The sequence below is a fragment of the Hydractinia symbiolongicarpus genome, chromosome 3 (genome assembly GCF_029227915.1).
Source record: "Hydractinia symbiolongicarpus strain clone_291-10 chromosome 3, HSymV2.1, whole genome shotgun sequence".
In the NCBI taxonomy this organism is placed as follows: domain Eukaryota; kingdom Metazoa; phylum Cnidaria; class Hydrozoa; order Anthoathecata; family Hydractiniidae; genus Hydractinia; species Hydractinia symbiolongicarpus.
The window spans coordinates 25,011,400-25,034,416 of record NC_079877.1 but is presented as its reverse complement, the minus strand read 5'-3'; the positions used below and the strand labels follow the sequence as shown (position 1 = coordinate 25,034,416).

The 23,017-nt window shown below is 34.4% G+C and overlaps 1 protein-coding gene across 1 annotated transcript; it reads left to right on the top strand.

Moving 5' to 3' along the window:
- Positions 1 to 1,224: 1,224 nt before the first annotated feature.
- LOC130636425 (phosphatidylinositol phosphatase PTPRQ-like) lies at positions 1,225 to 22,081 on the top strand. The gene is made up of 38 exons (XM_057446147.1): positions 1,225 to 1,356; positions 2,204 to 2,797; positions 4,278 to 4,586; positions 4,684 to 5,019; positions 5,332 to 5,391; positions 5,864 to 6,145; positions 6,374 to 6,646; positions 6,747 to 6,848; positions 6,993 to 7,304; positions 7,386 to 7,505; positions 7,686 to 7,988; positions 8,144 to 8,212; positions 8,604 to 8,864; positions 9,019 to 9,150; positions 9,406 to 9,684; positions 10,103 to 10,378; positions 10,453 to 10,530; positions 10,716 to 11,033; positions 11,108 to 11,161; positions 11,834 to 12,154; positions 12,240 to 12,365; positions 12,558 to 12,851; positions 13,456 to 13,764; positions 13,874 to 13,993; positions 14,298 to 14,600; positions 15,506 to 15,814; positions 15,928 to 16,047; positions 16,183 to 16,485; positions 17,089 to 17,397; positions 17,509 to 17,628; positions 17,819 to 18,121; positions 18,968 to 19,276; positions 19,386 to 19,505; positions 19,673 to 19,975; positions 20,608 to 20,706; positions 20,782 to 20,961; positions 21,166 to 21,219; positions 21,541 to 22,081. Exons 2-38 carry the CDS (start codon positions 2,221 to 2,223, stop codon positions 21,705 to 21,707), a joined length of 8,310 nt encoding a protein of 2,769 aa, XP_057302130.1. The 5' UTR covers positions 1,225 to 1,356; positions 2,204 to 2,220; the 3' UTR covers positions 21,708 to 22,081.
- Positions 22,082 to 23,017: the final 936 nt, after the last annotated feature.

Here is a 23,017-nt window from a genome sequence, read left to right as displayed (position 1 = left end):
CACTTGTTGATGTAGTCAGGTGTATTCATGATAACCGTTGTTCTCCTCTTGCCTGCCGGTAGGATTATGATATCTTTGTCCTTCTTTAGATTCTTCAATGATAGTCTTTCAGATTTTTGCAAATTGTCCTTTGGTGTTTTGCTTTTCTGTAGCGTGAGGTTTACTTTAGCTCTTACTGTGTCTGCCTCTTCTTTTGGTAGATCTTTAATTGCCTCTTCCACTTTCGCAACTATTTCTTTTTTTGGAATTGAAGCTGGTGTCATACAAATATTCATTCCTTTTGATAGAAGGTTTGTTTCTTCTGTCGCGAGTTGTGTGTTGGAGAGATTGACAATCCATTGGTCATCATTTATCCATCCATTATATTGGTCGATGGAAAGTCTTGACTTGACGGTGTTGTCAAGATCAAGTATTTGGCGATGTAGGGTGTTACGTGACTTAGAGGGATTCTTTCTTGCAACAACTGGCGACTTGCACGCTGTAAGGTTTTCTTACTTCTTTCAGTCTTTACTCTGCAGGTAAGACGAAGATCTTTAGGTGTTATTTCGTTGCGAAGACAACGTAGAGAAAACCGAAGATGGTTAGAGTATCGTGCGTATTTTATTCTCGATTTCTCTAGCGATCTGACTTCTGCCAAGATGACGAACGACGAAAAACTGCTTTTACTTCATTCAGTTCATAGATATATGACAACCTGAAATCAATATTGAGAAAAGCATCAATAACTTTAGTTACTGTAATAATGATTTCACAGGTTTTAAAAGGCATGACTTAAGTTTATTTTTTACTTGTGACTGTAAAAAATATTCTTACACAAAGTGTGATCTTGTTTTGAATCAATTCCTTTAAAAGGTATAACATCTAATATTTAAGAAACAAGTCATTAGACTAGTGAAATCATTACAGCTTACTGCTCAATTAATCAATTTGTTTGTTACAGAAATAAAACATTTGTTTCCATTTTCAAAGTGATATGGTTTAATATTTTTTTACTTTGTTTACCTTACATTGTCGTCTGTTATTATGTGATATGTTTTTTAGTGTTTGAAGAAAAATTCCTATATTCACCTCGAGATACATTCTTTTACGATATCGACGGTTCAAGATTGGCTTGGGCAAACTGTCAACCACCAAAGTCTTCACCGCCAGCAACTATAACTTATATTAATGGTTCAAGTCTATTACCTGTTACCACGAATGATCCAAGAGTACAAATCAGGCTGATATCTCGTGTAGGGTCTCCATTTTATCAACTGTTACTTCAGAATGCTACCAAATATGATGTTGGAAGGTGGGGTTGTCAAGCAAAGCATAAACTAGGAACAAGAACTGCTTATTTTAATGTTTTCCTTTATGGTAAGTAAATATTGTGGTTGTTAATAAGATTAAGGATCATCCTCAGTTAATTTTTTGCAGCTTTTTATGCGCTTACCCTTATATATTTTTAATTTTCTTGTTCTGCCTTTTTTATGTTTCATGTCACTGCACTTTTATTTTTTCATTTATTGTGTTTAGTTTTGTAAATTTTCGCGAATTGCTGAAAAGGTCAATTCAGAAAAATGATTTTTTTGAATATTACTAAAAATAACTTATTCCTAAAGTTATTCAGCATGAACTTCTTGTTTTTCTTGAGAAGTTTGCTTTTTTATAGTTGATAAAAATAATCGCCAGAGCTTCCGCGATATCACCAAGTACAATTAAAGGCTGCCTTATCTCAATAAATGAGCCTGAAATAAACTAAAGTTGCAGAAAAAGTATTCGTAGATTCGTAAAAATAATTATTCGCATAAAAAATTAAAATAGTTGATTGGCGAAAAAACTTGCTGAAATATCTCAGCATGACTTCACGTCAGGCAATTTTTGGGACTTTCCAATAATAAAGTGCTAAAATTAATCAATTTAACATTTATTTTTTTGTTTAATTTTCGATTTGTTTCTTATTTACTCTATGCTGTAATTAAAAGTCTAGTAGTTTTAAATCCGTTAGAAATCAATTTTTAAGCACGTACTTGGAGAATTCCCTAATTTTAAAAATTCCTAATTATGACACCCCTCAACCATGGTTTTTTCGCTGAAGTTGTACTAATTTCAGCAATTTTACTCTTTCGTAGTACTAGAACTAAAAATTTTAATAAAAATGATACCTTAAGTGGCATAGGTGTGTGCGCAAGTTTGAATATATGAATACTGTAATAAATTTTAGGTCCACCTAAAGCGGCAATGAATGTACGTGTTAAAGAACACAGATTAAATGGAGTTGTAATTGAATGGGATTATTTGCGCAATGATTTGCTGTTTTATGATTTTACCCTTACTCGTGTATCCAATAACGAAACTAGAACATTTAATCTAGAAGAAGCCGAAAGTTTTACCACTCAAATCTTACAGTATGAGTTTGTTGGGTTACTAAGAGGGGAAAATTATAGTATTCAGATGAGAGCTACTGATAAGAAAAATCAAATTGGATCTTGGAGTCAACCGTTTGTTTTAAGAACAGTGACTGAACTTGCACCTATCATACTTGTCAACCCTGCACACACACGAGTAAGTGAAGGTGTTGATGTGACGTTATCTTGTGGCGTGCAAGCAGAACCATTACCGACTTACAGCTGGTTTAGAAATGGTAGTATAATCTTACAAAATGATACAAAGTACATGAGCATCAATGGAGGATCAATTGGGTTATTAGTTATCAAGAACGTACAACGTTATGTAGATGATGTTTTATACTACAGGTGTAAAGCGACTAATAGGCTTGGAACAGCTGTTAGTACCACAGGAGAGGTATTGGTGGAATGTAAGTGTGTTATGCAACTTTTTGTAGGTCATAAGGGGTTAGTAAAGCCCGATTGGGTTATAATAACCGCGAACAAGTTAAATAATGACAGCAACGTAAATCAACAAATATTTTGTTTAGTATTCAGTATTGAGTCATTTTTCCGCTCGAATCAATTCCTTAACACTATTTGGTACGGGTTTTTGTGACCCTTGTAAGTATGGGGGTCGGAGGGGGGGAGCATAAAGTGCCCGCGGGATGTAACTTTAGTTCTGTCTGGTTTTAAGTTACGAAACTTGGCACAAAGAAGCATCAATATGTTGTGATTTGATTAGTAACAAAATATTTGGGTTGACATGTCATCACAGGCAGTGATGACCTCATAATTAGACAATACTCCAAGAAAATATCTCTTTATTGGAAATTCTCTTAAATTTTTATCTTTTTTAAATTATTTACAGTAATATCCATTAAAAAAACGAATATAAGAATGTAAGATATTACTAGGAACATTTGCACGTGTTATGAAGACAAAGGGTCTCTCTAGGGAGAAAATGGAGATCGATCAGAATTCAAATCTTGTAACAGTAATTACATATAATTGCGTATAATTTACTGTTTCCTGAATGAATTCATTTTTCTTGATATTTTCATACTTTTCTACACTTATTTACTTCACACAAGAAAAACTTGATTTAACTTGTGAAAAAAAGAATTCTCTACAATAAATCACGGTCTGGGATTTATCAAACACTTGGTCTGAAAAATACAAATATTCCGGTCTGTAAATTACCAATACTCCAGTCTGCAAATTACGCGGTATGCATGTCAATATTGTATCATGACTTTTTGTCAATATCATATACACAATCACATATTCATACAATTGGTTAGTTAAGAAAACATTTATTTTAAGCACTACAGCAAAAGTTGATATGACCACCTGTCAATAAAGGACAAAGTTGCGTTGACAAGACAATTTTCGGACATTCTTTATCTTATTTTTCAAAAGTCCAATAAAAGTTAGGAAAAGTCACAAAATTTTAAGAATTTCATCCAGTCATTAAAAAGTTATAAGACTTTGAAAATGTCGCGTGAACTTTATGCTCCCCCCCCCCCTCATACCAAATAGGGTGAGATTCAACTATATACTTACTTTCTTTATATTAGCCCCTAAAATACTGCTTCAATGTGGCTAAAACTTGGTTACTTGTAATTCCATTGAAAACATTTTGAAATCTTATTTTGACAATTATAAGGGCAACTTCCCTTCTAAGTGTGGTCCAAGAAAGAGAAGCATCTCTGTAATTTCTGTCGAGTTTCATCAAAGAAGCTTTGATTTGTTTATACCCTCCCCTGAAACATTTTATGCGCGAAAAATTAGAATGAATGAGACAAACCATTTTGCCAGATTTTAAAGATCTCTAGAGGAATATTTGTAATACTTAACCTTAGCTGGTAGCAACCTTATTGTTGAAAAAATTCTGCATTATCTTTGTAGGGCTGGATCATGATTTCCAACTAAAGCCACAAAATCGAATTTTTTACCCTTCAAGAAAATTTCTACGAGTGTCTGCAAGACCTCCAAAGCACAATGGAAATTTAAAAATATTATGGAAACAAGGAAGTCGATCTATAACACCTCTTACACATTCAAATGTTAAAGTGACACAATATCTAGATCCTTTTGGTGCTTTAACACATGCAATAGATATTACTAATCCAACTACACGTTTTGAAGATGACTTTGAATACACTGTCATGAATCTGGCTGGTATTAGGTCAGCGAAATTTTCTCTTGTCCAAGCAGGTATGCTCCCAAACTTTGTATGTTTGTGTTTTTATTACGAGCTATTTTTCTAAAACTACAATTGCTTTTAGTTTTAATCTAACTTTACTTATTTCAGATGCTCCACCTGCCATAACCAAACTCAGTCTTACATCTCCCCTTGCTGAAGAAGCCATGTTATCATGGGAACTACCTTTGGCGCAATCCAAAGTAGCCCAGTTAGGGCCACAATTTACTTATCGTAGCGATGTAAAGTCATTTGACATAGAATATAAAGAATCAGGTTCTTCCAATGTCTCTTCCATCAGCACATCTGGAACATTTGTTAATAATAAAATGCGAACCCATACTGTTGGAAATTTGATCCCTGGAAGAGAATACCAGTTTAGGATCAGGTCAGTTGATCTTGGAGATCAAGTCGGCGCATGGTCAAGATTTTTTGGTTATATGTCAGGTAAAGGCTGTTACTATTTTAAATTTAAAGACATATATAAAGATAAGTCTATATTACTTGCATGTAAAATGACTAATATATTCTGTCGCGCGCATGTAATCGTGACAAAATATGCAAGCAAAAGGCAACGTGGTTTTCTGACGCTTTTTACTACAGTATAAAATTGTTGTAAGCACTTGGAAAGCATGAGAATAGTCACTGTAGGGCTACTTGCATCGAAGCCTCCAAAAAGGCCGTATACATTGCATATATCGTTTGTTTTAAGGGTTGTGTTTAGTACAAAGCGTTACATATTTACAAATTATTTTATAGGAAATAGTTCAGTTCAAAATTTCACCACACCACGCCCATTTACCACAACGTCATACAGAAGTAAGAATTACTAAAAAAATTGTTTTCGACCTATTTTTGTTAATTTATATATTTATATATTTACTATTTTTTAATTATATATTTATTTATATATTATAAGCGAGCAAATGTTTCGAAATAAATCGTTGAAAACGCCTTATCCGAAGATAGTAAATAACACTTTAGGCCAGTTTTAACCTCACCTAGACAGTTAAAATTCGGTGGCTTTTCGTCATTTTTAGTCAGCTTCAGGACAGTACAAATATTTTGACATGACTTAGGGAAAATATAGAGCAATTGTTTTTCTTTGAAATACTCTTAATAAAAACTTCCAAGTCATAAGAAAGTATTATATTCCAAGGTTTTTGTTTATTAGTCGTTTTACGTTTATATGATGACTTTATATTGGGCCTTGAAAAAGATAAAAATAGTAACAAATATTAATAATTTTATTTTTTGTTTCGCAGACCCATTGATTTTTACTGTGTTTCAGTTCATGTACCCAAACGCTTGGTAGTCAACAACACATCAAACAGTGGTGGAGAACTTCGTTGGTCATATAAGGGAGTCATATCTCCCGATCTTTCTTATTTTGAAATACAAGTCCATCCATTTGACAACAAAAATTTAACACAACGATTTATCACATCTAATGCTTTGGTTCGATCTTTTAATCTTTCCAATTTAATTTCGGGTTCACCTTATGCTGCTCGAGTACGTTTAATAAGCAGAAACCAGACGGGAAATTGGTCGGAAAAAGTTTTCTTTGCAACAGGTTTGTACCTTAAGTTGATTAATCTTCCTGAATTTTACCTATATTCGCGAAAACCTGACTGTGCAAAAACTTCAGGAAAAGTCAATTTGTAAAAATAAATCTTCGATAAAATATTGGAAATGACTTATCAGATAATTTATCTTTGCGATTTTTTTCCTCTTTTTTTCCTATATGAAAGCACTTGACAAGCTTTTAATGGTTAACTTACCCCCAATAAATACTTTTTAGCTGGACCAAAGCCACCTATATCTGTCTCTGCCAGTTCATCAACATCAACTGCTGCCATGATAAGTTGGGTACTGTTTGGTGACAAAGTAAGCTCTTGGAAAATAATCACTAAATCAGATGATGGTAGAACTACAGTTGTAAATGTTGGTCCAGCTGTTACATCTTTCACTTTAACTGGCTTAGAACCGAATACCACTTATAATGTTGAAGTATTTGCTGTGTTGAATGGCATTGAAAGTACAGCTGGAACAATAACATTCCATACACCTACAGGTTTATTGCTTCTTTACGCAATTTTCGCAATTAACCTGTTGTTGAATTAAAAAATTACCAATATTTAATCTATATTTTTTTCTTTAATACACACTACCAGGTGTCCTTAACACAACAGAATCGACCACTGTTAGTCCGTCAACTACAAGAGCAAATAATGTTACAGTAATACCTACACCAATTAACAATACCACAACACCATGTGAGTATATTGTATGTCCTGATTATTCGTAAATTTCTGTATTTTTTAGAGTTTTGTCATTTCTGTTGTTTTTTTGGCGTAACGAGTTTATGCCTTGTTTTTTTTGGAGGATGGGCTTGTGCGGAAGTTTTATTTTTACTTTAGTTCCTCGTCTTGGAGCAGTATCTAACGTAAGTGTAGTAGGGAAGGAATTCGAAGAAAGCACAGCTGTGGTAATAGTTTGGTCTCCCCCCACTCTACACCATGGTCAAGATCCTAAACTGTTTAATTACTTAGTGGAATATTGCGAACTAAATAGGGTAGAAACATGTATGAACACAACACTTGGTTCTTCCACCTCTGTTGCAATATCAGGTTTGAAACGAAGCAACCTCTACCAATACAAAGTTTTTGTATTTGACGAAAACAACGTTGCCGGCGCAGCACGTGACGGTATATACGTAACTGCTAACAGAGGTAGGAAGATTTTAGTATGTATGGTAATACTTGTATGTAAGGCGATTGTTGCTTTGTATTTGTGATCATTTAATGTTTTAGACACATGTAGAAGTACAGAATTTACTTGTGGAAATCCGCAATGTGTTTCAAACAATCGAAAATGCAATGGGATATCTGATTGTGTAGATGGATCAGACGAAGGTGTCACAGCTGGCTGTTGTATGTGACATCATTTGTTGTTTCTTGAATCTGATGAAAGCTATGTAACATTTGCGATGGGAATGCTTTTTACTTTCTTGATTTTGTAGAATTCTTATTGTTTTTATAGAGTAGTTGTTTGAACTTGTATATTAGTTAACTAGATCCTTGCCTAACGTATAATAAATTTTCTGCTTTAAGTACCGCCCTTCCAAAGACCTACAGTGGTTAGTGGAAATGCAATTTCTCCAACGGAGATCAAAGTTACTTGGAATGTTATTAATGATCCTTCTGAAAGAATCAGATCTTACATTGTTGAAATTGTAAACACAAGCGTGCAAGCAGAGCTTCTTGCGCCTGTGTTGAATCCTTCGACCCGCATGTTGTCGCATATGTTTAGCAATTTATTACCCGGTGCAGAGTACGATGTCAGAGTACGAGCAAAGAATCCAGCAGGTTTGGGACCATGGTCTGATATTGTTACCGTTAGAACTCTGCCCCCAGGTATTTTTTTTACTTAATTTAATTTATTATAACTGCTCCTGTAAATAGATCATCTTGGAATTAAAAAAAATGTTTTGATGAAAATAGCTTCTGTACTCATTACCATGTTTCTTTAACATTTGTTATAACTTTGGTATACTTCATATTTTGTTCAGTGACATCTTCTCCTTCAACTATCGGAATTACAACAACTGACACTACGACTCCAAAACCTATTATTCCAAGTATGTGTTTCATTGACGTATCTTGCTGGCATTTGTTAGTGTCATGTAAAAAGCCAAGGAACAGGCATTTTAAGTGACACTTTAACAATAGTTACACGACATTTTGCTCCAATAGAGAAGCATGTGTTTTAATTATTTTAAGTTATAATGCCTTCTGTGTCCTGCAACAAGTTCTGTTTGGTCTTTGTATAAAACTTCTTGTTTATTTTATTAATATTTGTAAATTACGACGAATATGTTTTTTGGAAAAGTGGGCGACTCAGATAAATTCTTAATGTGACAAAGTCGTTGGGTTAGCCAAAAGATCTTAATTGGTAATGTGTTTCTATTAGGCAAAGAAATTATTTTTAATTTATGTACTATAATGACTTAAGTTAATGTTTCTTTTTAGTTCCACACATAGGTGTGAATGTTTCCCATGAAAGTGCAACAATTTTTTGGAGATACAATATCAACCCTCAATTTCCTCCTTTACGATTTGATGTGGAACTCACGCCGGTTAATAATCCTAACGAAACGTTGATTTTGAGGACCACAAAAAATTTTATTTTTGTTACTAATCTTCCAACTACTGGCGAATATAGAGTTAGAGTAAAGTATGTTATCAGTTCTGATGGAAGAGGGGCCTGGTCTCTTCCAAGTTTCTTTAAAAGTAAGTGACATATTTCTTAATGATATGACTGCGTTAAATTTATTTTGAATTTGATATGCTTAATGCAACATCGAAAGATTTATAGCAGTATATTTCTAAGGTGTAAAATTTGTTCCAGTTTTTTGTTTAAACGTTTAGTTTCTTTGTAAATTAGTAATCGGTGCAACTACTACTACTACTACAACTACTACAACAAGGACAACGCCCAGTACAACGCCAAGGACAACGTTTAGCACCACGCCTAGTACAGCGCCCGATACAACGCCCAATACAACACCAAATCAAGGTGAGAAATTAACTGTTATTTCTTTGTTATAACTTATACGCTAGAATTTTGCGTTTTATGTTTTACACATCTTGATGTGGATCAACTCCCTTTTTCTGAACAAGTTAATAATTAGCCCAGTTGTTGCTATATGAGGGGCTATAATAGAAAGTAGTTAGATTCCCTAAATAGTCCCTAAAATATTTAACACAGATTTCCTAAATTTATGCAGAATAACATGTAAATAACTCAATTATTGTTATTATCCTGGTTTAGTCTCAACTGTGTCTAACGTATTACTACAAAGCATACTACCAAGTGCAGCCATCATTAGTTGGTCAGCTGATAATGTCCCATCTCCAGACAACGCTCATTTTGAGATTGAAGTACAACCATTTGGCAATCCCAACCAAACAATTATCAACACAGTAAGTGCCAACACTCGAAGTGCAGCTGTGAGTGGTTTGATTTCTGGATCACCCTATCGAGTGCGTATTAGATTGGTGGATGGAAACATTCAAGGCAGCTGGTCTGAGGATTTCTTTTTTGCGACAGGTATACTGAAATATGTTTTAGTAAACCATCTTTATGTTTCTTAACAGTGCCCGATATCAGAAAATAATTGAAAACCTCACTTCGCCCCTTGTATTAAAACCATGTTCTGTTATTATACGTATGGAAATGAATTTCGGTAGAATTGGGAAAAATGTTTTATGAACGCAGTTTTTAAAATACAACTAAGACGAGTAAGTTGTCATGACAAACCAAAATCATTGCAATCAATGTGTGTCTTAGCCATATGTGTAGTAACCTGTTAGCCTGTATCAAACAGGACGCAAGGAAGGCACACTTCTGAACTTTGTCAACGTTATCATAAGTTTAAGGTCGTAGTTTAAGGTCGTAAATTTATAACCTTGTCAATGCTACATTGTTGTTGTCAGATAACAAACGTAACACATGTATTGTATTTTAGCTGGACCCAAGCCCCCTGTTTCAGTATCTGTTGATGCAATTACACCACGTTCAGCTGTGGTGAACTGGAGTGCATATGGAGATAAAGTTTCATCCTGGAAAATTGTTGGAATTTCTAGCAATGGCTCACAGATAAATGCGTCTGTGTCCCCCAGTGTTAGTATGTACGTTTTAACTGGCTTAGATCCTAACACCCAGTATAAACTAAACGTGTCCGGTGTTTTAAATGGTGTGGAAGGGACACCGGTTATGGTAGTTTTTACAACACCTGGCCAAGGTAAGGAACGTTTTTTATACTAAGTTAATGTGTTTTCTTAATTTTTTTTAATAGTCATTCTTTCACATTCTTAGGATTTCTTTCAACAACAGTCGCTACTGCAACAACATCTAGACAAATGACAACAGTTACTTCAACTATGACAACCCCCGGTAAGTTACAGACAGTAGCTAGGCTAAGAAAACACTCGATATAAAAAAAGCAGTAATCTCCTCTTTTAATCCTCCACATGCCTTACTCTTTACCATCGACAGGTAATTTTTTTTCAATTATAAGTTGTACGATTTTACTAGTCTTTTGCTGTTTATTTAAAATAATCTTGTTTCCATTGTTGTAGCAAGCGATCTCTTGCCAGGAATGGTGCCAGATAATGTCTCGCTTAGTTTTGATATATCCTCCGATAGAGCCAATGTCCAGTTGTCATGGTCTCCACCAACCATGTTAAATGGCAATAAAGTAGAAGAACTGAGATACTCCGTGAAATATTGTTTCCAGAACACCACTATATGTAACGAAACTTCTAGGACTCCCAATACCAGTGCTATATTAGACAATCTACGCACAAATGTATTTTACAGCTACGAGATTTTTGCTTATGGTGCGCTTGGTGTTGCAGGACCAGGGAGAGTAGGGGTTTTTAAGGCGGAAAGCAGAGGTATTATTATTTTTATAATATTATGTAAGCATACTTAATGCATATATTAATCTTGTCCGTGTTACTCCATACAGGAACCCCTGGTACCACACCCTACACCACAACAATCCAAGAGACGACTACCCCTCGTAAGTTTGCACTCTATATTGTTTACAAAAATTAAGCTTCTCTTTTATCATTAAATGTTTTTAAACAATATTTTTGTAGTTCTCTATATATTTTATATTATTGAAATTTTTCAATTTATCAATTGAAATTTATAATTTGCTTAAAAGATGCGCATAATAGAAACTGTCTCCAAGTGACTTGTCCTCACAAGTAAACGTTTAGGACGCAAAATGAACATTGGCAGATTAGTCCTCGTATTTAGGCAATATTGACACATCAATGTTACAAAATAGTTAAACTTATAACCAACAAATTCGTGAGCAAACCTATGAATTTCAGAGTACGTCCACCTATTCTCCCGCAAATAGAAGATTCACCTTTCTTCCCACTATAGTATTCCTGGAGGCCAATAAAGGGAGCTTATTTGATCAAGTAAATTATATTATTGTGAGATTCAATTTTACCTGCTGGCTCATTGCCCAATTTGACATTAACGTTACATTTTTCTCTTAGGTATATCTATATAATAACATTGTTTTACTCTTCTTTGTCAATGCACAGTCAATTTCCAAAAACATAGATTTTAAATGCACTGAATTAGGCTTTTAACCTGAATTCGTGATTGCGAATCCAATGCAGAAACAATTGTTCAAAAATATGTGATCTTATAATGCGTCGTCTGTTGCTTTTAGCCATTGCTGGGCCACCTGGAATTGTGCCAAACACTGTTTCAATCCATTCTGTCCCAAACTTTGAATCCTCAGCCGTTACAATGTCATGGTCGCCGCCCACCAACTTGAACAACAACAAATTAGATGAACTGACCTACTCTGTAAAGTATTGCATTTTAAACACAATAGTATGCAAAGAAACCGCTAGAATTTCGTCCACCAACATCAGCATAGATGGTCTCGACAAAAATGCGTTTTATAGCTACGAAATCTTTGTTTACGGTTCACGTGGACTCCCAGGGCCTGAAAGAAGATTGGGTTTCTTCAAGACTGAAAGTAGAGGTAATGTACTTTGCACACAATGTTATTTTTAATTGCCTCTGGAACTTTTTATTAAGGAAATATTATAACTACTTCTTTCTTTCAGATTCATGCCTGCCATCGCATTTTGCTTGTGGCACTTCGTCGCCCTTTTGTGTACCAAGGTCCACATTATGTAATGGTGTTAATGACTGCTCTGATGGTTCTGACGAGAAAGCAGCTGCTGGCTGTGGTAAGAAATAAAATGAAATAAGGAGTAAAAAGTTACCTCATTAGTTTTTTCACAAATGATTAATATTTCTCACATATAGTAAAAATTGAAAACGTTTTCTCATCCAAATGACAAGCAAAGAGTTATGAAAAGAACATTCTAATGGTTCTAATGACGCTTATATAGACTAGCTGCATCGCCATTTTATTTTAGCTATACCTGCAGCTGTCACAACTTTGAAAGTTGTCAATGCAACACCATCTACAGTGACATTGCAATGGAAACGTCTAGCACCACAAAACCAAGTGAGTAGCTATAAAGTGGAGAACATTAATACTCGGGAAGTTAAAACAATTGCAACAGATAATCCTAGTTTGGGAAATCCAGACCTTTTCACAACGTTTATGAACCTGCAGCCCAGGGTATGGTATGGATTTAGGATACGTGCAGTTAATCCAACTGGTCCAGGTCCTTGGTCACCCACTGTGGTGGCTATAACTACGAAAGGTATGTTTTATTGATGTTGATAGAAAGCGTTTGACCTAATCTAGAACTACTCTTACAATGGTTTAGGTAAGAAACAAAACAAAGCAGTCATTCTACCAGCAAGTTCTGTAGGCTGTTTTAGCAAGTTTTAAAAAAAATAGACCAATATTAAAATGAACTACTACTGATTCCAATCGAATTTCAAACTGAAACTTCCTACAAGTAAAACGATTAATCGCGTGCACGTGTAATCTTAGAAGTTTAAAAACTCATTTTGAAAGTTACTAGACAACGCGTTACACCATATTGGAATCGTTTAATTGAATTTATTACTTTGCGTTTTCTTAATATGAAACGAGTTTCTAACCTACATTCGAAAACAGAAAGATCTAAGTTATTGTCCTATCGCGTGATAGGTAACTCGCTAACCCGGCCTGGCATTTTTTTATTGATGAAGTAAACTGTGTTACAAATACCCGTTTAACTGCTATTTTCGGATTGCAGTTTATGTGCAAAGTTGCTGTAATTGTCATTTCAAAAAAAGAGAAACTTACATTCCAGTTTCAATTCGGAAGAAAAATATAAATGTTTATTTACTAAAAAAAACTATACTTCCCTTCTTCAGCCCGTCTTGGAAAGGTTGGGAACGTTAGAAATGAAGCAAAGCTGCATCACGAAAGCACTGCTAGAATAGTTTCTTGGTCTGCACCTGTTGACAACAATGGAGAAGATCCTTCTACCTTTAAATATCTGGTCCAATACTGCGAACTTAATCTACCTAATACTTGCAGAAATACAAGTTTGAGTAGCAACACAAATGCTGAGATAACTGGCTTAAAAAGAAATACACTTTATAGTTACCACATCTTTGTTTTCGACAAAGACATGGTTGCCGGAGAAGTTGCCGATGGTGTATTTCGAACTTCAGATACAAGTAAACATATTTTTATTATCGTGTTTTTATAAATCTCCCACTTATTGCATCTTTTAATGGCCCAATCAAATTTAGTGTATCAGTTACTTCAATTACTTCCTTTGTCTAGATACATGTTTGGACACAGAATTTACTTGTAGAAACTTGCAATGTATACCAAGTGGCAGAAACTGTAACGGTCTTTTGGACTGTGTAGATGGAACAGACGAGACAACATTTGCCGGTTGTAGTAAGTACCATACAAGAATAATTTATCTCAGTTTTTAAATGAACCAAGAATTATTTGTATTCGTATACAGTTTGTGTACAATGTTTTGAGCGTGAATGTTTTAATTGTTCAGAAAGTTACACTTTTTTCTCATTTAGGCAAAAATTCACTTGTTTAGTATTTTTTATTTACGTAACGCATAACCCTTTCGGACAAATTTATCGTCAATGCTATATAAGAGAAAGGTGTTAAAGAATTTTTTTATGCAGAATTTCTTTTTATCAGGATTTTTAATTACTGTAGAATGTATTCTTCATTTTTAAAGCTCCACCGTTAAATAGACCATCATTTGCAGAAGGCGTTGCAACATCTCCACGATCTGTAAAAGTGACATGGAACGTGATTAGGGTACCTTCAGATAGAATCACATCCTACATCGTTGAGAATACAAACACTTCTAGTCAACACGAAGTACCACACCCTTTCAATGTGCCATCAATTACTATGCTCTCCCAAACATTCGATAACTTGTCGCCAAATAATGTACACAGCTTCAGGGTTCGCGCTAAAAATCCTGTGGGATTGGGACCATTTTCTGATGTTTTATCTGTAAGGACGCCAAACGCAGGTAAGATGTTTATTCGCCTACTTAAAGCATAATAAAGTTGACCAAACTTTTGTTGAAAGAGGAAATCTAGGTAAAATTATACACTACTAGGCCTTTAATGGAGGGTAATCTTAATGTATAAAGAGCTTTAAGGTGTTGCTAAAGTATGAGTAGGACTCAAATGTACGCCATAACTGAAATAAAAACTCGGCGCGCAAGATTTTATGTTAGCCTATAATTTTTACAATGAAAATTGCAGTGAATTAAGTCTCATATTTTACGCGTTGCAAAGATAAACATTGGTAACATTCAGGTTAGCTAAATCACCTGTTTAAAAATTCAATGCTTCTTTTTAATAACAAAACCAATAATTGTTATTTACATGATTACCCTGTTCATCAATGACTTGTGTAAACTAAATATGTGTATGAAAGCCAGTGAAAAAAATTGTGAAACTACAACTTTGACATTAAGAAAGAGTAAAGCTGTGCATGCTAGCTTAAAGAATGTAGTATTTCGATGTCAAGCAACTTCGCTTTAAAATATATCTATCAGTCTTTCGGTTAAAACATTTTTTTTGCACAGTTTTTATTGGTGTTTATACTGTTTTTTTTATTTTGTATATAAAAAAGATTCTTTGTAGTATTTCAAAGTTGTGCTTTACATTTTATTAAATTACGCTTTTTTCGCATCAAAACGGTGCATTCACACAACTTGTTCTTTATCGTTAAGACATCCTTGATTTTTACTACACCCCTTACACTTGACTGTAAGGTTATTAAAATTCATTCTAATTTCATAAAATGTGCTCTTGGTACAGGTTGTTTTAGGATAATAATTTTCATCTCTAAAGAGATTTTACCAAATACTGAATAATATAAAAGTATATATTTTCGTCAATACTAATAACAGCAATTTTTCGCAAGGTCCTCTCGGGAAAGTTGGAAACATTAGAAATGAAGCAAAGTTGAATCAAGAAAGCACTGCTAGAATAGTTTCCTGGTCTGCACCTGTTGACAACAACGGAGAGGATCCTTCCACATTTAAATATCTGGTCCAATACTGCGAACTTAATCTACCTGATACTTGCAGAAATACAAGTTTGAGTAGCAACACAAATGCTGAGATAACTGGTTTAAAAAGAAATACACCTTATAGTTACCACATCTTTGTTTTCGACAAAGACATGGTTGCCGGAGAAGTTGCCGATGGTGTATTTCGAACTTCAAGTAGAAGTAAATGAATTTTTATTATCGTGTTTTTTTCAATTTCACATTGGAATCAGATTGTTTTTTACGGCTTAATCAAATTTAGAGCATGTATTAGTCCAATTCTTTCGTTCGTCTAGGAACATGTTTAAGTACAGAATTTACCTGCAGAAACTTACAATGTATACCAAGTGGCAGAAACTGTAACAGTATTTCAGACTGTGCAGATGGAACAGACGAGACAACATTTGCCAATTGTGGTAAGAAACAAACTAAAATTTTTTTTGATTGAAAGCGATGCATGAATAAGTTAACTAAACTGGAAATAAGGAATTATGGACTTTTCCTATGTTATGCTTTTGTGTATACTCAGTCTAATTTTCTTTTCTTTTAAGCTCCACCGCTAACTAGACCATCGTTGACAGAAGGCGTACCACCATCTCCACGATCTGTAAAAGTGACATGGAAGGTGATCAGGGTACTTTCAGATAGAATCACATCCTACATCGTGGAAAACACAAACACTTCCAGTCAACACGAAGTGTCACATCCACGCAATTCACCAGCAACTACTGAGCTATCTAAAACGTTTAATAACCTGTTATCAAATCGTACATATAGTTTCAGAGTTCGGGCAAAAAATCTGGCTGGTCTAGGACCATGGTCAGATGTTTTAACAATCAGAACACAGCAAGCAGGTAAAAAAGGGCTATTTTGTTTACAATCACATAGAGTATAATAAGTTCGCAAAAAATCTTCACTGACTCTGTAAAGCCTAAACAACCGATTTAGTAATAACGCATTGTCAGATCATAAAATTTCCGAAAAACACTTTTAGAGAGTGACTAAAATATCAGTAAATCTCAAATCTACCAAGTAATTTAAGGTGTGAAAGATAAATTTTAAACAAGAATTTCAACTATATTCATTATTATATATTTAGTTTGATATAAAAAGGATACAGAAATAAACATTGGTAGAATTCAAAATCACTAACTGCTAAAAAGTTTAATCTTCGTTTTTTACTACTAGTTTTAGCGTTTGTTTATCTACTACAGCAATATATACTAATACTTAGTGAGAAACGAAGCCATGTTTAGCCTAGATGGTTTTCAACCTGTTTTTTATAAGTACTTGTACAAGTTCTAGGGGAAGACTTTAGTCAATAGCATAAAAGGATAACAATTTTTGGTCTTTGAAACAATTTAGAGAAAAAAATAATGACAAATAGAAATGCTGTCATAACTAAATGACCGAAATTGGATAGTTTGTTATTACAAATGACAATAATTTTTTTGTAGGCCGTCTCGGAAAAGTTGGAAACATTAGAATTGAAGCAAAATTGCAGGAAGAAGATACTGCTAGGATAGTCTCCTGGTCTGCACCTGTTGATAACCACGGAGAGGATCCTTTTACTTTTAAATATCTGGTCCAATACTGTGAACTTAATCTACTTGATACTTGCAGAAATACAAGTCTAAATAACAAAACATATGTTGAGATAACTGGTCTAAAAAAGAGTACCCTCTATAGTTATCACATTTTTGTATTTGACAAAAACATGGTGGTTGGTGAAGTTGCAGATGGTGTATTTCGAACTTCAAATAGCAGTAAATATATTTTTGCCATCATGGTTTTTCAATTCCACATTCTAATGGTATCATTTATTGGTCTTATTCAAATTTAGGGCATCTATTACTTCAATTATTTCGTTTGTTTAGGAACCTGTATAATTACAGAATTTACTTGCAAAAACTTGCAATGTATACCAAGTGGCAGAAACTGTAATGGTCTTTCAGACTGTGCAGATGGAACAGACGAGACATCATTTGCCGGTTGTGGTAAGACAAGTTTAAGATATTTTGTTTGGAATTTATTTTCGGAAGCAAATGTGTTAAGGCATGTGGCACTAAAGGCGAAAACAACATTTCTGTATTATTTGAAATATTATTTGAAGCGGAGTAAAAGTCTGTAAGACTTTTACTCCGCTATACTTTTGTGAATATTTAGTCCATTTTTTTTAAATTTAAGCCCCACCGTTAAACAGACCATCATTTGCAGAAGGCGTAGCAACATCTCCACAATCGGTGAAAGTGACGTGGAATGTGATTAGGGTACCTTCAGATAGAATCACATCCTACATTGTTGAAAACAGAAACACTTCCAGTCAACACGAAGTGCTACACCCAAGATTTTCACCAACCGTCACCATGCTCTCACAAACATTTGACAACTTGCTTTCAAATCGTGCATACAGTTTTAGAGTTCGGGCAAAAAATCCTGCAGGTCTAGGACCATGGTCAGATGTTTTAACAGTCAGAACACAGCAAGCAGGTAAAAAAGAGCTTTTCTTTTTACAATCACAAAGAGTATAATAAGTTCGTGAAAAATCTTCAGTGATTGCGTAAAGCATAAACAATCGATTTACTTGTATTGCATTCGTTGATAAAACTTCGAAATAGCGTTTTCACAAAGTGACTAAAATATCAATAAGATTTTAATCCATCGAGTAATTAAAGTGAAATTTAAATAAGGTGTGTAAAAGACTAATTTGGATAAGTTGTTTAACAATATAAATTACAGTGTATTTAGTTTGATATAGATAGGATGCAGAAAAAAATTGGTATAATTTAAGACCAGGAAACCAACTGTTTAAAAATTTCGTTTTTTGCAATTAGGATTAGCGATTGGTAGTCCACTACGGATAAAGTAATGAATAAGATTCAAATGTGCCCGGTAATTATTACAGCATAAACTAAATTAAGCGTGGTAAAAAATAATTTTGTACAAGAACATCAACAATGTAACTTACGGTTATTTAGAATGACATAACTTGGATGCAGAAATATACATGGCTAAAATTCCGAATCACTAACCCGACTGCCTATGGATCTAACCTTTATTTTTCACTACTAGGATCACTGTTTCTTAATCTGACACAACAATATATACGTGTATTCCATAAGAAACATAAGTATATTTAGCTTGGAGTGTTTTTAACTTGTTTTAACTTAATATATTTGCTAGTCCTAAGTAAGAAATCTAATTAAAAAAGCAAGCAAAATAGTGTTCGCCTGTAGAAGCATGTTGCAGAAACAAAAATAATGACAAATGAGAATACTGCCATGGCTAAATGATTTCAGGTGCATACCTCGTTATTAAAAATAATCTTTTTTGTAGGACGTCTCGGAAAGGTTGGAAACATTAGTAATGAAGCAAAGTTGAATCAAGAAGACACTGCAAGAATAGTCTCCTGGTCTGCACCTCTTGATAATCAAGGAGAGGATCTTTCTACGTTTAAATATGTGGTCCAATACTGCGAACTTAATCTACCTAATACTTGCAGAAATACAAGCTTGAGTAGCAACACAAATGCTGAGATAACTGGCTTAAAAAGAAATACACCTTATAGTTACCACATCTTTGTTTTCAACAAAGACATGGTTGCTGGAGATGTTGCCGATGGTATATTTCGAACTTCAAGTAGAAGTAAATACATTTTTATCATCTTATTTTCAATTTCACATTCGAATCGGATCTTACTTACAACTTAATCAAATTTAGACTGTCTTTTACTTCCATTGTTTCGTTTGTTTAGGAACCTGTTTAGACACAGAATTTACTTGCAGGAACTTGCAATGTATACCAAGTGGCAGAAACTGTAACGGTCTTTCAGACTGTGCAGATGGAACAGACGAGACATCATTTGCTGGTTGTGGTAAGGACAAGTTTAAAACATTTTTGTATGAAATTTATTTTCGAATTCAAACTTTTATGTGTTAAGGCAAAGTTAGGTCGCACTAAAGGTGAAAACAACATTTCTGTATTATTAAGACTCCGTTATACTTTTGTATATGTTTAGTCCAATTTTCTTTTAATTTAAAGCTCCGCCGTTAACTAGACCATCATTCGCACAAGGCATACCAACATTCCCACGATCTGTAAAAGTGACATGGAATGTGGTTAGGGTACCTTCAGATAGAATCACATCCTACATCGTTGAAAACACAAACACATCCAGTCAACACGAAGTGCTACACCCAAGATTTTCACCAACCGTCACCATGCTCTCACAAACATTTAACAACTTGCTTTCAAATCGTGCATACAGTTTCAGAGTTCGAGCGAAAAATCTTGCTGGTCTAGGACCATGGTCAGATGTTTTGACGGTCAGAACACAGCAAGCAGGTAGAAGTTCATTTTGTATGCAATCATAACGGGCGTTATATGGTTGAGAAAATGTCTATTGCTAGAGGAAGGCTTTACTAGTAACGTCTTGTTGGACAAAGATTCTGAATAATTTTTATACGGATTAGCTAAAGTATTAATGGGATTCAAACCTGCCACATAGGGGTATAATGAGGTCCTTTATCGGATTAGAATACAGCGTGGTCATGTTAATTCAATTGCTCTATTTGATTCAGTTGATGTGGTATCTATACATTACATATTATCTTTTGAAGAGAAAGACGTAATGACTCTTAAGAACAGGGTTTAAAAGATTTATTCATTGCATTTGAAATAAATTCTCGATGTAATGAAATTTACCAGCATTTCATTTAATGTTAACGTTTCCAACTACCTTTGCATTGTATTAAAAAGCATCTAGTAACAGTGTTGCTAAAATTTTTAGTCGTGTGGTTATAACCAAGTATAAAGTCAGCTGCACAAGTCTCCATCAATGATTTTTTTAAACTCGACCCAGTAATTGAGAAAATGAAACATAAGATTCTTGGAGCATTAAAGTTGAATTTAAGGGCATCAAAACTTCGTATTATTTTACTTTAAACAATTTAACATAATATTTTATTAATTTTTAGTTACGACAACTACGCCAGAAACTACGACAACTACTCCAGTGACGGCGACAACTACTCCAGTGACGACATCACCTCAAACGACAACTGACATCATTACATGTAAGTTCTCTTCCACTTCTGTTTTCAAAATAAAGTGTCAACTACCTATTTTACGTTGATTTTTTCTTGTGACAGGTACAGGCAACATCGTTGCCATGAGAAGATGCAGAAAGTACGGAAAGGGTAACCATGCCCACCCCTCCAATCCAAGATACTTCATTACATGCATGAGTGGTGCAATCTCTTCTTGTCAAAGGTGTCCAGCGATGACCGTCTTTAGTGACAGATGTAAACATTGCGTCAATAATCTCGGCGGTACGGATGTAATTTTATGTCTGGTTTTCTTCTAAGGGTTTGCTCTTTTTAAAATATTTCTATTGTGGCACATATATTGGACTAATGCCTTCATAAATAAGGTCCTTGCTGTAGACTTAATATTGAATGCATGTATTATAGCTGGAACGTACAACGTAACCTGACGGTGATTAACATCCTATAACTGTTTCCCTTTCATTTTAGATAAGTGCACGGTGATGACGACGTATAAGCCGAAGCAAACAACTCGTCCATCATGTATGTTTACTGTTAGCTATATTGCGGAAAAGATAAGTTACGAAAGAAATACACGAGCATGCATAGATAGAAACGTGTATCGCAACATGATAGCTCTGACTAGAAAAACCTAGGAGTGTGATCTATTTAAAAAAAGAAGCTTCTTGGAAACTGATATTTGTAATGGAAATCTTGCTACTAATTCAGCTCAGGTCCCATACTTATATAATACACCAGAACCCATTTCGCTGGGTTCTCAATAACGAGAGTAACAATAAGGAGAATCTTCTGAAAAAGTAGTGCAATAAATAAAATTCAGATTTATATATTCGTTTTTCTTAGGTCCGGATTTATGTTCAGGAAAAGGTGCTGGCTTTACGAAGAATGTTGTTAATCCGAATAGCCGCAATCAATTCGTACAGTGTGTGTTTGGCCGCAACTTTGGATGTATTCTTTGCCCTGCTCGATTGATCTTCCGTGAAGATTTGAACCGATGTGATTGGCCGTAAATAAAAACACAGCATACATTTATATTTTTGGTGTTGTTAAAAATATACACGATGTTAATTTTTTTGTATCAAATCTGAAAAAAAGGAAAAAAAAAGTACTATTAATGGTTAAAAAAAGACTGATTTAGTCGTGTCGAAAATTCTAGACTTGCAACGTTTCTATGACAATGACGACTTTTTTTGGCGGTAGTCGAACTTTGGCAGACACAATGATACCCAAATTCGAGAAAACCGAGGAGAATGGTTGGATAGTGTTTTATCCAATCGCAAGTGGATCTTTAAGGATACGGTAACCCCCTGAGACACATACTCAGTATATTCAAATATTCAAAATATCTCCTCTGCTCGCAACATTAACCCTAACAAATATATATATTTTAAAAACTAAATAAATCATCGGTAGAGTTTTCATAAAATATTTTTATAAAAACCAAAAAGGAGAAAAAAAAATATATACGAAAATTGACCCCTCCAGTTTATTTTGTCGAATACTTCCCTTAGCAAAATTTTTGTTCGTTAAAAAACATATGGTTGCGAACCTCTTATTCAGCTCTAAAAAACGTTGCGTTTTTACTCAAAGCAACACGTGGTTCTAAAAATATAGCATATTTTGTGCTACAATAGCTGTTTTATGACTGATTTATCTATTTTTAAGCATGATAGATCAATAACTCGATATTTTCTCACTACTAAATTTTATAAAAGACTAGTCGGTGTCGCACGCCGGGGTAAAAGTTTTACCCAGCATTTAAAAACTCTGTGGCATAATTAATAAGAACCGTAAACTGTGAAACACGTTCAGGTGGTGCACTTTAGTATAGGTATAGATATGTTTGTGAAAGTTCAAAAATAGACGTTACTCGGCCAGCGCGACATTGCTTACCTTATTATAGGTAAACAATGTCGCGCATTCATGTAGGTATAGTACCTTTTTCCAAAAAAAAATTTATCGCAACTTCGGTTTAACAAAAACACAGGAAACAGCCCGTCGTTAACACTGGACTGAGCACTTAGTACAGGTAAACCGTGTTGCACATGTTTTTTTGCTTAATACCTTTTTAGCACAGTTTACAAGCCGTTGTTACCCCCTCATAGCAAAAAAAAAAAAAAAAAAAAAAAATGAGTAAACGTTAACAAATTAATTATGACACATGACACACTGTTATAACGCCGGATTAAGCCACAAGTAACTGTGTTACTCGGCGTTGAACACCAGAATTTTATTTTTTGGAGAATATTCCCGGCGAAAGTTCATAAGAAATGTTACTCCAAGCTGAGTGCTTAGTGCAGGTAAACAATGTGACAAATCC